At 34.8% G+C, this 21016-nt stretch overlaps 1 protein-coding gene across 1 annotated transcript; it reads right to left on the bottom strand.

The window, feature by feature from the left end:
• Positions 1 to 2506: 2506 nt before the first annotated feature.
• On the bottom strand, positions 2507 to 8909 carry LOC102123697 (olfactory receptor 4N5). Its single transcript, XM_045395115.2, has 3 exons — positions 8841 to 8909; positions 6423 to 6790; positions 2507 to 4219 (listed from the first exon to the last, which is right to left on the bottom strand). The coding sequence occupies exon 3, from the start codon at positions 4209 to 4211 to the stop codon at positions 3282 to 3284; it is 930 nt and encodes a 309-aa protein (XP_045251050.2). The 5' UTR covers positions 4212 to 4219; positions 6423 to 6790; positions 8841 to 8909; the 3' UTR covers positions 2507 to 3281.
• Between the last annotated feature and the right edge of the window lie 12107 nt (positions 8910 to 21016).

A 21016-nucleotide genomic window follows, 5' to 3' on the forward strand; every position in this document is an offset into this window, starting at 1 on the left:
TTTTCCAAAAAAATCCTTGTGTAACTGTCAGCTATAAATTATTTTACTCTTTGTATAGGTAACTTTCTTAAAGGTTGCAACATGAATCCTCGACTTATTAAAGTCTAATCACTTTATTAGCTTTACTAAATCTCTTCTTATGTTAGAATCACAGAACACTTTTATATCTTTTTTACATTTTTTACAACTGTTGTCAGGCATATATATATAAATGTTTACATAGTATATTTATGTATCTATCTATAGCAAATTCCATAAGACATCATACTATTGCTTGTATAGTCAATATTCAGTGTATACTTATTTACATATGCCAACTTATTTGCCAGTCTACTTCTTTATTTTTTCCTTTAATTTAGTGTTTTTCTCCAGGAGTCTTTTCTTTTATTTGAAGAACTGTGATTAATATTTATTTATTAGAAGTTCTTAAGCAACAGATTTTCTCATTTTTGTTTGTCATAAGATGTCTTTATCTCATCTTTATTTAAATGATTTACTTTATCTCATATAGATTTTTAGGTTGATATTATCTTCTTGGGCATTTTAAAGATGTTTTTTCATTTTCCTCTGGCTTCCATGTTTCTTTTATGAAGAAATTTATCAGTTCCCTTTAAACTAAAGAACAGTCTCTCATCCCAGCTGCTTCTAAGATTCTCTATTTTTAAATTTTTTTGTCATGTGTTGATGTGTTTAGGTCTTTTTTGTTGCTGTTTATTCTGTTTGTGGTTCACGGTATATTTCTTTTTCTGTAGCTTGTTGTCTCTTATCAGGTTTTAAAAGTTCTTGCTAATTCTTTCTTCAAATATTTCATCTTTCTCATGCTCTCGTTTGCCTATCCACTTGGACTTCAATTATATCTATAATGACATATATATGTAATTGAAATATATATATATGAGATTTCACTGCATCTCACACATCTGTAATATTCTTTCTTGTATTTTTCCATTTTTCCTATTTGCATTCTTAATTTTAGTATTTTTATTGATTTCACTTCCAGCACACTCTGTAGTCTTCTCCTTTGTTTGATCTGATTTTAAACTCATCTAATGAATTTTTAATTTCAAAAATTTTTAATTCTATGATTTTCACTTACTTCTCTTTATGGATTCTAATTCTCTGGTGAAATTTGCTATCCTTTTATCTATTTATCACACCTTTTCTTCTACTGTCTTGAATATACTAGTTATGGTTATTATAATGTTACTGTTATTCAGTTTCATACTCTGGATAGACTCTGATGATATTCCAGTTATTTATCATTTTGTTCTCTGTTTTGAAAATTATTTTTCACTCTTCTGGTGTTTCTTATGATTTTTATTAAATTATGGATATTATTAATTACAATTTGTAAGTTGCATAGGCTCCAGTTCATGTTATTTCCTGCAAAGAAGGTTCACACATCTCGTATATAATAGAAATAAATCTCCTTAATGCTGTATTTCTCATTGTAAAATATTTACCTTTTGGTGGACATTTGGCAATATGTAGAAATCTTTGGTTGTTACAACTAAGAAAATGCTCCTGGCACCTAGTAAGTAGAGGTCAGGAATGCTACTAAACAACTTACAATGCACAGGGCAGCCTTCTACAACAAATAATTATTTTGTCCAAAATGCCAATTGTGCCAAAGTTAAGAAGCCCCGCCTTAATTTAAATAAAGGTTTTGTGGAGTTGAAGTTGGTTTTCAGGTTTCATAAGACTCAGTCAATCTCTGGCTCATTCATTGACTGCCAGGTTTAAAATCAGACTCTGATATAGTCTCAGGACTCTAATTCATTTATGCAATATTTAAATTTAGAAATGAAGGAAGTGAATGTGCAGGATCATGCCTAATCTCAGAAGCTAAGCAGTATTGGATCTGGTTAATATTTGGATGAGAGACCACTGAGTTATATAGGCATTAATAATAATAATAATAGTTTTAGAAGAAAATTTAAAAAATGAAGGAAGTGGAAAGATTACAAAATGTAAGGTTTCCATTTTGTCTAGGGATGTCTAGTAGGACTAGAGCAATGCTGAGTATTTTCCTGATCACAGGCTAATGGTTAAAATGCTGTAATCCTTGAACTGTCAGTCAAAAAATGATTTATGTATTCCCTACATTCATAATTGCTGTGGGGACAGTTACTCCTTATATAGACCAATTTATTGGTAATGTTTAGAAATTTATTTTAGTAAGCCAAGTCTACAGCCTGCTCTTATAGTTCTTCAGTGATTTGAAAGTATCTAATGCCTTATGTATGCCTATTCAAATAATCAGAGTGGTTTAGTTATCGTAACCAAATAATAACTTGTATTACATATAACTATTGTCATTGTGTTTAGGATGAAATAATTTGTAAGTGAACTCAAGTTTTTCTCTAATAGTAAAAGAAATACCCATTAGGAATAACCATAAAACTCTACAAAACTTTGAAAAACATAGTTAAGTTGTCTTTTCACAGTTTCTGATAAGATATAACAGCTTTTATTTTCTCCATCAAATTAGAAAAAATAACTATATCTTTTAAGTGTTGACATAAATAATACTTAGTAGCATGTATTTTCCACTTAGTGATATTTTACTACTTATAGTTCCATAATCAGAATCTTAAGGATCTTCCCTTAAGTCAAATAGGAAACATTAGAGAGTTACTCTCCTGTTTATTATCTTTCAAGGATCTCCTTTTGAAATCTGAATAAATTCAACTTCTTATCGACTAAAATGTTTGACAGAATTTTGCCCCTACCAAAATTTTCAACTTCAATTCTTGCCATTTTCACATTTACTAACTACCGTACAGCTACTCTCTTCCTTTTTATGGTCGTCAAATATAAGAAGCTCATAAGATCTTTGGATCCTTGTACTAGTCATCTCTTCTGCCTAGAATTTCTGTCCCCAGATAATTGCATGGTTGCTTCTTTCAGATCATCTTGGTATCAGCTGAACACCACACAAGACCTCACTTAACAAATAAAAGTAAGGAAATTACCACCTCCCCAGATAATCTCTAGCATAATACCACTTTTTGCTTGCTACAGAACACTATTTCTTTCTGATACTATAGTTGTTTTTAAAATTTAATAGTTTAACCTGTATTTATCCACTTGAATGTAAATCTAGGAAACCTGGAATCTTACCTGTCTCATTCATATGCCTAGAATAGTACCTGAAAATGAGAGGTGCGTAATAATTATAATATTTGCTAAATGACTGACAGATTCAATGCATGAATAAGAAAATGATTTAGCTAAATTCAGCTGGACTTTCTCCTTTCTTGTTTTTCTCATTCTTCTATTCAGAAAACCATATGTTGACTTAACAACTTCCTCATGGAAGCTTTCACTTCCTGGTTGCGAAGCGTATAAATAACAGGGTTCATTAAAGGAAAGATGACAGTATGGAAAAGAGAAACTATCTTGTCAGCTGGGAAAGCCTGGAAGGGACGAGTGTAGATGAAAATAGCAGGTCCAAACATGAGAAATACAATGATAATATGAGTGGTGCATGTGGAGATAGCCTTGTTCTTTCCTTCAGAGGAGTACTTCCTTATACAACAGAGGATGACTGCATAGGAGGCCAGAAGGCCCAGGAAGCACAAGAGGCTGAGCAGGCCACTGTTGGAGACCATCAGAAGCTCCACTATAAAGGTATCGGGGCAGGCCAGCTTGATGACTTGTGGAACATCACAGAAGAAGTTATCGAGCTGGTTTGGGCCACAGAAAGGCAAGTGCAGGATAAGGGCTACTTGTACAATGGAATGGGTAAAGCCCCCAAGCCACAGAGCCAACAATAATGCATAGCGGGTTCTAGGGTTCAAGACGGTTGAATAGCGTAAAGGCCGGCAGATAGCGATGTAGCGGTCAAAGGCCATCACGACGAGAAGGAACATCTCCCCCGCTCCAAGAAAATGCAAGAAAAAGAGCTGAGTGATGCAGCTTCTGTATGAGATTACCTTCTTTTCAGAGAGGAAGTCCACCAGCATCCTGGGAACCACAATGAAGGAGTAGGATGCATCTAGGAAGGCCAAGTTGCCCAGAAAGAAATAGAGGGGGGCTGTGAGCCCAGGATCTGACACAATGGTGAAAATGATGAGGAAATTTCCAGGGAGGATGATGAGGTAGAAAACTAAGACTAGCACAAAGATCAGAAGTTGAGCATCTTGAGACTGGGTCAGACCAAGAAGAATGAATTCTGTCACCACTGTGAGGTTCTCTTTTTCCATCATTTCTCACTCTGCAGAATAAAATAGGACAAATTGTTATGTGTCATAACCACCTTTTCATCTGTTTTGTATCTCCTCTCCAGATAAGAACATTATTTGTTCCAACCAACGTTCCATAATTGAAGACAACTTACACCTCATAACTGTCTTGTATCCTGAGTTAACCCTTCTATCCTTCATCCTCTTTTTTCCTCACTAAAATGAAATATATTTTTCTGTAGCCACATTTTCATGCCCATTTAACCTCATGCTTCTAGATAACTTCACTCCTGTAGGATTCCAGGCTACTTTGCTTGAAGGATATTAGAAGTTGTCTTATTAAAGCAAAACTTAAGCATAATCAAGTTTGTCTATTTTGTTTGTTTATGTTGCTGTTAGTAGTGGTCCACTGTCTCTAAATGTTAGATTACTTGCTAGATTTTAGTTCCTTTTCTTCCTGTCACAGAATAAAGTGCTTTCACAGTTGCTTCTGTCTCTCAGTTCCTATGGAATTCTTGGTTCCTGGTTGTTACCTATATGACTGGTTTCTAAATTTGTTCCTTGCTTATTCCCATCGCATTGTTCTGCTTTGGTGCTCTTGTGCATTCTTACTTCAAACTGGTCACCAGGATAGCAGGCAAGATCTGTATATTTCTCTTAACTTGGAGGAATTCCCTCATTACAGCCTTAGCTGAGTACCACTCTGAATCTGCTCTACAACCTGTTGTTAAGTTCTAGTTAATACTAATTCAGTTTCATATGCTCTCTATAGATCCATAACCTACTTATTCTTCAGATCTCAGAGTGAGAGCCAAATGATATTCTTTTCACAAACATTTTTGCATAATACAAAATTTATCAGAATATGTAAAAGATGTTGACTATCTCAGCTAATAAAAATAAAATATAGTAGAGCTGGAATTGGCCATACAGAACATATAATCTGATGTACTCATTTGAGAGATAAAAAATGCAATTGCAGACAAGTTTTAAACTTCCAATGAGCTTTCTTTTCTCTCATTATCAAGTGATAGAATAAAGCAGGTATTTATTCCTCAGTTCATACTTCTTAGGGAATTATTTAGTGTCTCATCAATTGACAATGTTTTATTTAGGCACTTAAGTAACTATGATGCTGCATGTCTAAATATTCCCCCTTTTCTGGCCATAACTTTGTCTAAATAAGTATTCTATTCATGTTGGGAGAAATCCAGAATTAAAGTTTAGTCTGTATACTAATCTCCGAAATTAGATGTGTTCACACAAGGAGGTGCACAAGATAATCCACTGGGGTGCATAAAAATAATGGAACTTCTCTGTATATTATTATAAGCTATGTTTTAAAAAATGTATTTGTGATTGTATTTTAATTATTATGTTGAAATTATTATAAAACAATTTATAAATAAATATTCACATACAATGATACCATGCATGTTTCACTATTGGAATGAATGATTTCAAAGATGAAATATTTCTCATTATAACAAAATGCTATAATGTGATATATACAAATGTTACACATGACTTTTGATTACATACAATATTTATTTTCAAAAGTGCTGTGGATACAATATCATGCAGTGTGACAATAAAAAGGAAGTACTGATACATGCTACAACATGTTGATGCTTGCACAAACTCTGTAAACATATTTAAAACCATTGAATTTGTATACTTTAAATGGTGAATTTTATAATGCGCTGATTATATCTCAATATAACTTATTTTTTGAAGCAGTGCTAGCGAATGTGGGGAAGGAGGACTGAAGGAGATAAATTCCTAATTGAAATTTGACAGAAATTACTAATGGCATCCCTAAAAAGAGGAACTAGAGAGAAGGGAGGAAAAGAATAAAGAAAAATCAGCCTTAAAAATCCATAAGAAAATTCATGGGAAACGTAGGTGACATATTAGCATTTTACAGCATGACTATTAGGAAACATCAGAACATTTGTTTTATGTGACTGGTGACATTCGTAACTAGCAGCAAATGCACGGGCACATATTTGTGCATTCCAAATATTTATTCACTCTTGTATAAATACACACATAGTGAATCTAAGAAAACCGAAATAGGCAAAAAGTATTTTGGTGTTCTTCAAATTAGTTTAGGCATTTCCTTTTCTTTTTTACCCACTTAGGCACCACTTGGCTTCCACATTTATACCTCCCTCTGCCTACAGAAACCTGGTCTTAAGAACTTAAGTCAGAAGATCCCTCCCCTAGTCCTACCTTTTGTGGATTCCAAGTGTTCATTTATAGTTAGTTATCTCATGCTTCTCCAGGTTGAGGATTCCAAGACACAGGGAGCAGCTGAGAGTTTCAGCTTCTCCCACTCTTCCTCTGCTTCTGTTTTCTACTATTTCCCTCTATTCTCTGTTAACTAACAGATGAAATTCCATGCTACTTAACATTTTTAATCCACTTTTCTTCTTTCCTCTGTTCTCATTTATGTACCTTTTGTTCTGTTGGTTCTCAAATTGTATTCATCACAGAGATGGAGGACATATATGCATTAGATGGGTATTCCTCTGTACAAAATGAGTTCCTGAAAAAAAAAAGCACCAAACAATGGATCTCACATGGGCAAACTTCTTGTTCTAGTCAGATAAGACAAAGAGACATTGTCAGTGTAGGCCAAGACAGAAACCTAAATGGTCACCATCTCTAACCTTCCTTATTTTATTTTTATATATATATATATACACACACACACACACACACATACACACACACACATATACACACACATACACACACATATACACACACATACACACACACACACACATACACACACACACATATACACACACATACACACACATATACACACACATACACACACACATATATGGCACAGTTCTTTGGCACTGAAGATGCATAAGTGGAGAGGGTCCCCATACTGTCCCCCACAACCCCTTCCAGACTACAGAGCAGCAAGCATCTTCAGGCAACACTATTCATATCTCAGTTCCAGACTGCTCTCAGACCAGCTCCTGAAGCCAAGTGTCTGGGGACCTGATCACTATCCTAGAAGCTCAGTCCCTTATCTTTCCTCATTCACTTTCTCTTGCTTCTTTCTTGTTTCCCATTCTTCCCCATTCTCTTCCTGCTAATTCTGTCTTCATACACTCATTTACAACAATTATTTCTTTACATTCACTTTTAGCTCCTGTTTCCCGTTACTTGCTTTTTAATTTTTTTCTTGCAGTTTATCTTCCTAATCCCTCACTTTTCCTTCCTCTTTGCTCTCTTCCTTATCATTCTCGTCTTTCTCTCATTTGCCTACATTCTTTCAGTCTTAAGTATGTTTCACCTTGTTCTTTACACATATTCTCCTTAAATATGTTCAATGCCTACCCTTTACTGATTCTGAAATAATGAATTGCTTAACCTGTTCGAAGGTAGGGTGAGCACAGTAGTTAGGTGCTTCCTATATATTCCATTCCATGACTTTTTCTACAGACCTGAAGGGCTTTCCTTGTTCCCCAGTGCTAAGCCTTACTTCCTGAATATTATCTTTTTTGAAATTTACTGTCTGAATCACTCGTTAATTACTTCAGATTTTGTCACATATTTTGTCTGTTTTTAACTCATCTTGATAAAAATGAGGCAAGTTATTTTGGTGTTCTAAAATAGATCTCTGGTTTGAGAATTATTTTACTTTCTGAGTTACCATATCTGCAATTTGAGGAAACTTAGGCAAGTTATTTAATGTAATTATTGACCTTAGGCAAGTCATTTAATCTTTTAATATCTGTATTTTGCATCTATTGAAGAGAAATAATACATTCACTGTTTTGACTTCACAGAGTTGAGGGAATATGGTGATCAAATTAGGTGGTTAGGAGCTAATCCACATCTGTGTAAATTAAGAGAGGAAGCCTTCAGTGATAAATACATTCTAGCAAAAAATGACAAATGGATACTATGTCAGTAGATCTTTTGTCACTGCCCTGGGATTAATGCCAATGGAGGTGATAACTGCTTGAATCTAAGTGGATTTCAGAGTAAGAAACTGTGGAGGTTCCAGGAAGAGTCTAACTAAAGTTTTCCTTATCTAATTCAGACATGTTTGAGAATCATGTCTTTCTTGTTTTAGGATTGCTAACTCTGAGCTTTATATTGCTGGATATAAGAACCATATGCATATGCAGAAACACATGTAACTGAGTGCGGAACCAGAGGTTTCCAAACTTGTAAAGTCAGTGAAGTTTGTCTCTGAGACTCAGCCTACCCTTTTTGACTGATTGTGATTCCTTATCTCTTCCTTCCTTTTACCTTTGGTTTAGGATAAAGATGAAATCAGTCATTTGTATTATATACAAATTGAAATCCAGGTGGTGAATCTCCATAATCAATTGGTATTTTTATTTTTTAAATAATACTAGAATTAAAAATTTTAGCACCTTAAAATTGTGCTAAGTATTAGACATAGTAGGAGCTTTATTTGAGAAACAGGTTTATTTGAGAAAAGTGCTGAACGCCTGAATTTAGAACTCACCCTTACTCTGTTTCTGCAGCATAATTCTTCTGTTCTCATAAATTTCAAGTCAGCAGATAACCATGACAAATAGTATAATTTTTCTTCTTTTTTTTCATTTTTCTATATTTAATTTAAATGTAAAGAACAATAAAAAATTTTACCTTGCTGGGAGCCAAATGCTACTCTCAAACAAGTGGCTATTCTTTTGTCTGATAAAAGAGAGATTAGCTAATTATTTCAGAATTTGTCCTTAAATATATGTTCTCATGTTGGAATATTATAGATTCTGAAATCTCTATGCATTTGTAATACAATTAATGCAACAGAGAATGTGCTTTGGGATTTTACCAGTACCTGAAGTCTGCAGAGTTCTACCAACGGGAATTATTAGTCTGCCAACTAGAATTAGACAAAGAAAGACACAAGAACATTTTAAAGATTAAATATTCAAAACACATGCCAGTGAATACCCCATTGAGTGATGTTAGGGTTTTGAATTTGGCATTTTATCAGTGACAGTGATAATGGAATGGCACATACACTTATTAGGCAAAATGATTAATGATTAATTCAATGTTAATAATGCTTTATTTAACTCAGTATATCTAAATTATTATCATTTCAAAGTTTGTCTTTAAATAAAAAGAATTTTGTGCATCTTGTAGGCCAGTTCCTCCAGGGGAGTGCCTCTCAAATCAAAGAAGAAATACTCTATTGTATTACTGATTTTTTTGAATATGTGGTTCCTAAGTCCTGCTATAGGATAATGATCTTTCTGGTTTTTAATGAAATAATATAAAAATATTTAATCATACAAGAAAAAAACTCAATGTAAGATTTTTTCTTTTTGTAACACATTATAAAGAAAGATGCCATCCCTCTGAGTCACATTAAAGTTAAAACACCAAACTTAAATTTAATAAAGCAAATTCAATGCATAGTCAAATATACTTTTATTCATGTTTATGCCCGGGTCAGCCAGAGATGCAGTCAGAGACGTTTAAAAGTGGACAGAGATGAAAAGAGGTAGATAACATTTTAGCAGATTTCCTTCCTATTATAATTGGTGCTGCAACTTCTAACATATACCATTTTCCTTGAGTGAAAGCATATCTGTACAATACAGTCCCAGAAAGACACAAAGTTAGAAATACAAGATAATTGCAAAAGAGAGAACAGAGGCAAAAAAGAGAAAAGCATACACAAAAAAATAGGAGAAAAGATGGAGAGAAAGATAAACAATATCCACAGAGATGTGTGTACCACAAAGCTGTACACACAGGTTTAGAAAAAAAAAAGACAGGATAAGAGAAGGGAAGGGGCGGAGAGAGAAAGATAGAGCAGTAAAGATATTTTTGAAAATGAAAATTATTTTGTTTTGTTTTTGTTTTTTATTTTTTATTTTAGTTTTGTTTTATGCAATTACAGACTTCCCCGGGATATCATCTCTCAATATTGACAACAATGCTTTAGAATTAGTTAAAAGAAGATATTTTAACTGAGATATTAACTAGTGCACAATAGGCCTTTCTCCTCTGCTGAGAACGCTTTTTCATCTTAGGCAATTTTATACTATTAAAAAGAAAGACACATGTTTGTGTGAATGTCTGTGTGTTTTAACAGATGTATCTCAGAGTGTCCTGAAGTAGCTTTCTAAACAAGGCATCCAACTGTGATGAAACTAGCACAAGACTGGAGCTCAAAAGACGAGTTTGCAGTCCTGGTTCCAACCATGATGGTTCTGTTTTTTGAGAAAATGTCAAAAACTTCCTCAGATGTTTTGTCATCTAAAAAGTTGAAAATGTATTTCCTTACTTTACAAAACGTTTTAGGTGTTTATCATTTGGGAAACTTATTACATAGGTAAATGATTAGGCACTGATTATATTACACAAGGTCCTTAATGTGGGAGAATGAAAGAATATAACATAGGGATGTGTTGGAGGGTGAATGAGGGCGGGGCGGGGGGGTGGTGTTATTTTAGACTGGGTAGTTAGAAAAATTATCCCTGAGGAGCTGAAAGTTTAACTGAGGTTTGGATGACTAGGGTAGGGCATTTCAGGCAATGTGAAGAACAAGAATGGAGACTGTGGAAGAGGATTGAGCTGGTACAGTAAGGCACAGAAAGAAGACCATTGTGATGAGGAAATAGCATAGGAAGGAAAAGTATAAGGCAACATTAGAGAGGTAGGCAGATGTTATCCAGCACATGGCATTTGGTGGTTATTCTCAGTGTGTAATTATAATGTCAACAACTGTAATCTTTAGGTCAGTTTGGCTATTGTGTGGAGAATGGATTTGAGTGAGGCAGGTATAGGAGCAAGGAGAACAGTTTGAAGATGTTGCAGTACCAAGTACAAAAGATGATGTTTGTAACTTTGCCTGATGGAGAGTGGGAGTAGGAGACAGTAGTAAGAATTCAGAGAACTTGACATGTATTCTAATGGTGGAGACATTTATACTTGCCTATAGACAGGATGTCTTAAAAACTTCTAAGATTGTAGATGAAATAGCTATGTATAGAAGTATAATTTAATAACATTATGAAGACTCAAACAAGATAAGGTGGTGACTGGAAAAAAACTATGCTTTTTTAAAGGTACATTTAATTTTCACATAGGAAATATATTTGCATGGTGAAGCATTTTTTAAAAAGTAGAAATGTGGTCACTTTTTTTTGCAACCTACTACAATTAGTTTATTCTCGATTTATTCAAAGAGATTCTTTAGAAAAAAATACATACTGAGCTATTCTATTAAAATACATACTGAGCTATTCTATTGTTTTAATTTGAGTGGCAGTTTTCTCAGACGTAAAGTCACTGAGTTTTAATTTCTTGCCTGAAAAATGTGTAGGTTTTGATCCAGTGCCACTTCCATTTTTAAAATGTTAGTTAATTATTTTCTGGAGCAATATATGAGTGACATTCCTATGATGCTGTGCCATCTAAAAAAATGAAAATATATTTCCTTACTTTACAAAAAGTGTTGAGTGTTTATCATTTGGAAAACTTACTACGTAGCTAAGCAGTTAGAGACAGATTATTATATACAAGGTCCTTGGTCTCAGGGATTTGACATTCCAGTGGAGTTGACATTCCAGCAACTAGATTGCTACTCAGTGAGAACCTTATAGGTTATACCTCTCTAAATCCTGGCAATGAAAATCTCTTTCTCTGGGATGGTTTTCATTTTCTTCTTTGTATGTTTCATGTTATTAATTTTAGTAAAATGAGATTTTAGTTTGTAATTTAAGAAATAGTATGACTAGTTTATTTTGAAAAATAAATTGTCTCAATGTTTACAAAACTTAATAGCAAACAGTCATATTTTGCTCAGGATATCAAACAAGACACAGATAGGTACCAAATAGATTCCAGTGTTTCACATTTTGCTCAGGATAGCAAACAAGACACAGATAGGTACCAAATAGATTCCAGTGTTTCAAAAAAGTCAGTTATTTATAGTATGACATGGTTTGACTAAAAATTTTGTTTTATTTAGTGGTACTTTAATAATTTAATTTAAATCAGTAATTTAATTACTGATACTGAACACAGATAGTAATCAGCAATTTGAAAAAAAAGTAGAGGATAAATCCCCCAGAATTTAAAATCACATTGATAAAACTTAGAGAACTGGGGGAATTGGTTGTTTTACAGGCAGGTTGACTAGCTAATTTGGAGACAGCAATAAAAATTAAAGGACTAGCTATGAGGCTGTTCTCTAACATCTATACTTATTTACTTATTCTTGGGATGCAGGGTGGGTTCAACATAGGCAAATCAATAACTGTGATTCACCACATAAACAGAATTAAAAACAAAACGATATACTCATCTTAATGACACAGAAAAAGCTTTTGATACAGTTCAATATTGGTTCATGATAAAAACACTCAAGAAACTGGGCATTTATAGAAGGAACATACCTCAAAATATTAAGATCCATCTATGAAAAACCCACTGCCAACATCTTACTGAATGGGAAAAAGCTGGAAGCATTCCCCTTGAGAAATTGAACAAGACAAAGATGTCCACTTTCATCACTCCTATTCAACATAGTGCTGGGAATCCAAGCCGGAGCCATCAGGCAAGAGAAAGAAATAAATTACATCCAAATAAAAAAATAAAATGTCAAATTACCTTTGTTTGGTGATGATATAACATCAAACCTAGAAAACTCTAACTCCACTAAAAGGCTCCAAGGACTGATAAATGTACCAAAATCAGCAGTATTTCTATACAGCAATAACATTCAGGTTGAGAGACAAATCAAGAATGCAATCTCATTTACAATTGCTCTGCACACACACACACACACACACACACACACACACACACAAACCAACAACAGGTAAAAGTAGAAGTAGATCTAACCAAGGAGGTAAAAGATCCCTACAAGGAACTACAAAACACTATTGAAAGAAGTCATAGCCGACACAAACAACTTGGAAAACATGCCATGCTCATTGTTTGGAAGAATCAATATTGTTAGAATGGCCATACGGCTCAAAGTAATGTACAGATTCAATGCTATTACTATCAAATTATCAGTGCCATTCTACACAAAATTAGAAGCAAGGATCCTAAAAGTGATATGGAACAAAAAAAAGAGCCTGGATAGCTAAAGCAGTTCTAAGCAAAAAGAACAAAGCTGGAGGCATCACATTACCTGACTTCGAGCTATACTACAAGGCTAAAGTAGCCAAAATGGCATGGTACTGGTGCAAAAACAGACACATAGACCAATGAAATAGGATAGAGAACTGACAAGTAAAGCCTCACACATACAACCATCTGATTTTTGACAAAGTTGACAAAAACAAGCAATGGGAAGAGGACTCCCTATTCAACAAACAGTACTGAGATAAGTGGCTAGCCATCTGCAGAAGACTGAAACTGGACCCCTTCTGTATTAGTCTGTTCTCACTCTACTAATAAAGGCATACCTGAGGCTGGGTGATTTATGAAGAAAAGAGGTTTAATTGACTCACAGTTCCACATGGCTTGTGAGGCTTCACAATCATGGCAGAAGGCAAAAGAGGAGCAAAGTCATGTCTTACATGGCGGCAGGCAAGAGAGTGTATGCAGGAGAACTCTCCTTTATAAAACCATCAGATCTCTTGAGACTTATTCACTATCATGAGAACAGCATGGGAAAGACCCACCCCCATGATTCAATTATCTCCCACTAGTCTCTCCTCTAGCACATGGAAATGATGGGAGCTACTAGTTATTTATTCATTTATTTATTATGGGCCAGGCATGGTGCCTTATGTTTGTAATCCCAGCACTTTGGGAGGCTGAGCTGGGTGGATTGTTTGAGCCCAGGAATTTGAGTCTAGCCTGGGCAATATAGTTAAACCTCGTATCTACTAAAAATATAAAAATTTAACCAGGCATGGTGGTGCAGCTACTTTGTAGGCTGAGGTGGGACGATCATCTGAGCCTGGGAAGTCAGGCCAGGCTCCCAGGCATGGCCCATAAAAACTTTCTATACTTTTTTTTTTCTTTAATTTATTATACTTAAAGTTCTGGGATACATGTGCAGAACATGCAGGTTTGTTACATAGGTATACAAGCGCCAAGGTGGTTTGCTGCACCCATCAACCCATCATCTAGGTTTTAAGCTCTGCATAAATTAGGCATGTGCCCTAATGCTCTCTCTCCCCTTGCCCCCCAACCCCCAAAAGGCCCTGGTGTGTGATATTTCCTTCCTATGTCCCTGTGTTCTCATTGTTCAACTCCCACTTATGAGTGAGAACATAACAGTGTTTGGTTTTCTGTTCCTGTGTTAGTTTGCTGAGAATGATGGTTTCCAGCTTCATCCACGTGCCTGTAGAGGACATGACCTCATTCTTTTTTATGGCTGCATAGTATTCCATGGTGTATATGTGCCACATTTTCTTTATCCAGTCTATCATTAATGGGCATTTAGGTTGGTTCCAAGTCTTTGCTATTGTAAATAGTGCTGCAATAAACATACATGCGCATGTGTCTTTATAGTAGAATGATTTATAATCCTTTGGGTATTTACCCAGTAATGGGATTGCTGGGGCAAATGGTATTTCTGGTTCTAGATCCTTGAGGAATTGCCACAGTGTCTTCCACAATGGTTGAACTAATTTACACTCCCACCAACAGTGTAAAAGCGATCTTATTTCTGATTGGAGGTACAATGTAAGATGAGATTTGAGTGGGGACACAGCCAAACCACATCACCTTCCTTTCAGTATGTACAAAAATTAACTCAAGATAGATGAAAAACTTACATGTAAGACCTAAAACTACTACAATCCTAGAAGAAAACCTATTAAGTATTATTCTGGACATTGACCTTAGGAAAAATTTATGATGACATCCACGACACAATTGCAATAAGAATAAAAATTGGCAAGTAAGACGTAATTAAACTAAAGAGCTTCTACACAGCAGAAGAAAGTATCAAGAACAGACAACTTACAGAATGGAAGAAAATATTCACAAACTATGCGTTTGACAAAGGTGTAATATCCAGAATCTATAAGAAACTTAACAAGCAAAAACCAAACAACCTCATTTAAAAAGTGGGCAAAGGATATGAACAGATACTTGCTCAAAAGGAGACATACATGCAGCCAACAAACATATGAAAAAATATTTAGCATCACTAATCATCGGAGAAATGCAAATCAAAACTCCAATGAAATACCATCTCACACCATCAAAATGGCTATTATTAAAAGGTCAGAAAACAACAGATGTTGTTGATGCTGCAGAAAAAAGTGAACACTTGTACACTATTGATGGGAATGTAAATTAGTTCAGCTCCTTTGGAAAGCACTTTGGAGATTTCTCAAAGAACTCCATATTCAGCCCAGCAATCCCATTATTGGGTATATACCTGAAGTAAAATAGATTATTATACCGAAAAGACACACGCATTCATATGTTCATCACTGCACTGTTCACAATAGCAAAGACATGGAATCAACCAAATGCCCATCAACGATGGACTAAACAAAGAAAATGTCATACATATACTCTATAGAATACTATCCAGCTGTAAAAGGAATGAAATGGTGTCCTTTACAGAAACATGGATGCAGCTGGTGGCCATTATCCTAAAGCAAATTAATGCAGGAATAGAAAACCAAGTATCATGTGTTCTCACTTACAATCGGGAGCTAAACATTGGGTGCACATGGATATAAAGTTGGGAACAAAGGACGCTGGGAACAAATAGAGTTGGGAGAGAGGGAAAGGGTTGAAAGTTGACTATTACTTTTAAAGGCAAAACCACAATTACTTTTGCACCATCCTAACACCTATGGGATACTATGTTCACTACATGAGTACCGGAATCAGTCATACCCCTAATCTCAGTATCACACAATATATCCATGTAACAATCCTGTGCGTATACCCTCTAAACCTATAATAAAAATTAAAATAAAAAAGAAAAACAACTATGTCTACCATTATTCCACATTGGACCATGAGGTGCAAACTTAGTTCTCCATGAATAATTAGAATATCTCCAGATAAATAGAACCTCTGTTATTTTTATTGTTCACTCATTTTTCTTCATTCATAATGAAATTATGGCAGAATTTCTCTCAAATGCTAAACACACTACCTGGCCTGATAAGAAGACTATATATAGCTCCATGTATTCATATGAAAGGACCTATCTCTGTCATGACTGTGTTCCTTAGTTTAAATTGGAAAGTTGATACACGTAGACAAACACAGACTAAGACCTAAGTATTCTAAACTTAACTGTTATTGTAAAACATGGCCATTTATGGCCTTACTGCCAGTGAAAAGTAAATGATTAAGTTACAAATATTTTACTAGTGTATCATTATTTGTCTTGCTGAAAAGAAAGTAGCAAATTGGAAAATACTATTAGTTATAGTGTATTTTTAATCGAATTTTAACATTTAAGGCAATATCAGAGACAAAGAAGGCATACAAAAATGCAAAGGGGCAATGAAAAACAAACAAACAACAAGATATCTATCAAGGCCAGCCAACCTAGAATCCCTTTTCCCTAGGCCTGCTTTGACCTTAGAGAATATAATTAGACACTGGCTATAAGAATTTATACCCGGCTAGAAACTCCCTCAGGAGGGATTAAAAATAGGCATCTGGTAGAGAAACAAAGCAAGATACTGCTCTGTAATAAATAATATCATTTCCAAAATGTGTCATAATGCTTTCTTTTGTTGCCAGCACTGTTGAAAATATACTATTCCAAATATCATTTCAAACCATCTCATGTCTTGTTTTTTTTAGTCAATATGCTTTTTCATTCAATTATTACAGAGAAATAATTTACAGATGGTAAGATACACAAGTCTTAAATGTCTGGATTGAGGTTATTTTTCCCTATGTATGCAACTGTGAAATCACCACACTTACCAAGAACAAAATATTTCTCTGAAACGTAAAAGTTTATTTGGATCCCTTTTCAGTCAATTACCATCAGAGATAGGCCATTGTCATTTCTATCATTAAATATTAGTTCTATCTCTTCTTGTATTTCACTTAATCTCATGGTATTTATTATTTTGAGTGTCTTCTGCTCAGCCTAACATTGTTTTAGAAATTGTATCCATCTTGTTTCATGTATCAGTTTTGTTTTTATTGCTGAGTAGTGTCTTACTGTGGGAAGTACTTTAATCCCATCTTGGTGCCAACTGCTCAGGTGACCCAAATTAACACAACTGGTTGTGGGAGTGGTCTGAGAAAGTGGGTGATAAATGAGAATTTGTGGCTGGGCCACTCACCAACCTGGTAGGCAAATAGGACTATATTCTAAGTGGTAGGTGGCACACAGATAACCCCAGGCACAAAAAGAGATGCCTGATTGTGAAATATTTCACTGGTGTTGATCTGGCAAAACATTCTTTTAAAAACAACATTATTGCATGTGAATGTTTCAGATATTTGAAAAATTAAGGGACAAGAAGTCCTACAAACAATGAGGTTGTTTTCTTATTAAGTTTTTTTGACTTCTTGTAGAGGAATAATAAGTGTAAGGCCACTAGAAAGCAGTTTAAGGTTCAGTGTAGGAGCCTAAGCAACTCTTTGGTAATTTACAAAAAAAACCCTTCTTTCCTGTAGTGAAAGGATAGACATATACTAGCAGTAGACTGAAATCTAATAGTGTTACACAGCTCCAGAAATATATTAATGTCAATTAAGGCATGTGTGCTATACTAAGGTCAGGGCACTGGCAGGGCAAATGTACTCTAAAATACAGGATGGGTACACCTGGATGGCTGCCCCTGAAAACTTTGACTCTGCAGACTTTCTCACCTTAGTAAGAACTGGAAATTACCCTGCTTAAAGAAGTACTGAGGCCTCCTACCTACAAGGAAGCATATGATACTTTTGACTTGGCCTGACTTCCTCTCCAGAATGGTAACCAAAGTAAAGTCCTAGCAAAAGTCTTGGGACATGCTGACCCTGATAGAGGAGGAAAGAGATTACACATTGGAGCAGCTACAAGAAGTAGCTTTCATGTACTCGCTGGAACCATGAAATATTCTTAGAATTGAATTTTTTACAGCCTTTTTGAGATTGGGATTAATATACTATGAATTAATGGATTACTTGGGATTTTTGTCTTTTTTTGTATAATTGTGAGAATTCCTTATTTATTCTGGATGCAATCCCTTCAGCAGATACGTAATTTATAAATATTGTCTCCAATTCTGTGGATTTTTTTCACTATCTAGATAATATCATTTGCAATGAAGAAATACATTAATAACATACAATTTACTTATTTTTCCTTTTGTTGCTATCCACTTGGTGTCATATCTAAGAAACCATTACCTATCTCAAGTTTATGAAGATTCACTTTTACATTTTATTTCAAGACTTTATAGTTTCACCATTTATTTTAGGTCCATTATCCATTTGACTTAACTTTTGTTATGACATAAGACAGGAATTTAACATTATCTCTTTCTATGTGAATATCATTTGTACCTGCACCATTTGTTGAAAAGACTCTAGTATTCTTTCTGTCATTGAATTGTCTTGTCACCTTTTCCAAAACAGTTGACCATAAGTGTGAGGGCTGATTTTTGCCCTCACACTTGGGTGACAATCCATCATGAATTATAATGTTACCTTTGAATTTTTAATTGTATATATTTATGGTGTACAACATGATATGTATATATATGTATGTATACACACAAACACACACACAGAGTAAGATGTTTACTACAGTCAGGCCAATTAACATGTCCATCATGTGACATAGTTATCTTTTGTCTTAAGGTAAAAATACCTAATATCTACTTAATTTTTGTTCAGTTTACATCAATATTATTAACTATAGTTCTCATGTTATAATTTAGTACTTAGGTCTCTAGATTTATTTATCATACATAACTGTAGCTTCTGTACCCTTTGACCTATTATCTCTCGATTACCCCCACCCCTTGCCTCTAGTAACTGCTCTTCTACTCTCTGTTTCTATGGATCTGACTTTTTAAAACATTTGACGTATAAGAGAGGTCTTATACGTCAAATGTGCAGTATTTTTCTTTCTGTGTCTCATTTTGGCATAATGTCTTCTGGTTCATCTATGTTGTCACAAATGGCATGATGGGATAAAATAAATGTTTAGTGGCCATTGATAGTGCCTCTGGAAAATCTCGTCCAGAAGAAGGAAAATGTATAACAAAAAAACAAAATTCTAAGCCTGCAAACTGACTGATGGACCTCTTTCTCAGCCAAGGCATTCCAAAGCAAACCTGACAATCTAGCTCAGGTCATACTGAGAAGTGCTGGGTTGTACATGCCTCATTATACACTTTTTTCTTTGTAATTCAGGCACAACTGACCACCATTAACATTAAGACTAACTAAACAGACTTTTCGTAGTGACAAGACTCTAAATTCCAGCCTGAAGCTAGTATTGCATCACATCACAGATGGCCAGCCTTGGGAGAAATTGAATACATTTCTTTGACATATTTTGCAATAACTCTGCAAAGCTGTCTCTTGTGGGAGAAATCTACATTCTGGAGAGAATCCTGTTTTCTTTCCAGGTCTTTCCTCTGATCCAGGAGATAATTAACTAATTAACTAATAGTCTGGTACTTTTTTTTTTTTTTTTTTTTTTTTAGTTCTGATAAGAGCTCTGAAGCCTGCTACTTGGAGGCTTTCTCTGCATGATAAGACCGTAGTCTCCACAGGTCCTTATCTTAACCTAGACATTTCTTTCTATGGATTCTATGGATTCCATGTCTTTAGATAAAAACTGTTTCAATTAATTGCCAATTAGAAAGTCTTTGAATCCATCCCTGCTTCCAGTTGTCCCACTTTTCTGGACTGAACCCATGTACATCTTACGTATATTGATTGATATCTTATGTCTCCCTAAGATGTATAAAACCAAGCTGTAGCCTGACCATTTTGGGCACATGTTCTCATGATCTCCTGAGGCTCTGTCATTGGCCATTGGTCACTCATATTCAGCTCAAAATAATTCTCTTCAAATATTTTTTTAAAAAAACCTTTTTCATATATACTCTCTGTCAGGTTGAGGACATTCCTTCCTATTTCTAATTTGTTGAGGGCTTCTATCATGGAAGTCTTGAATTTTGTCAAAGGGTTTTTTATATCAATTCCTCCTTAAATGTTTGGTAGAATTTACCAGTGAAGTCATCTGGCCCTGGGCTTTTATTTGTGGGGCTCATCAGGGTAGTTTTTATTAATAGCTTTTTGGTTCTCTACTTGTGAGCCGTATTTTTCTGCTTCTTTGCCTTTCTCCCTTTTTTTTTTTTTTTTTGTTAAAAAGTGAACATTTTAAATAATATGTTGTGACTCTAGAAGGTAGATTTCCTTTCCCTCCCCTGTGCTTGTTGTGTTTGCTATATATATATATTTTTTTCTTATTTGTTTGGTGACTTCCCTAAACCACCTTTATATAGTCTGTGCTTCCTGTATAGTAAAGTCACTGAAGTTTTGGCTAATTTATTTAGCAGTCAGCTATCAAGTGGTCAGTTACTTCCATAAATGTCTTCACCCTATACGTTTCCACCTTTTTCTGGGATGCTGCGTGCATGTTGGGGCACACCAACAACAGTCACAGTTTTTATCTTTGCCTTGGCATTCAATGCTTGCTCATTCAAAGACTAGATGAACCATAATTGAGAGATGATGGCTTATCAGGTCTTTGCCAGGCACATGCACATTCCTGTACCTGCATAAGGGCTTCTCTATCTCTAAAAGTTTGTTAAAACTTTTCAAGCCATCCCAAGATATTCCTTTTTAAATTTTGGCCTGTCTCTTGTTTCTCTGAAGTGGTACTGTAGCTTTAGGCA

The sequence above is a fragment of the Macaca fascicularis genome, chromosome 7 (genome assembly GCF_037993035.2).
Source record: "Macaca fascicularis isolate 582-1 chromosome 7, T2T-MFA8v1.1".
NCBI classification, from domain to species: Eukaryota; Metazoa; Chordata; class Mammalia; order Primates; family Cercopithecidae; genus Macaca; species Macaca fascicularis.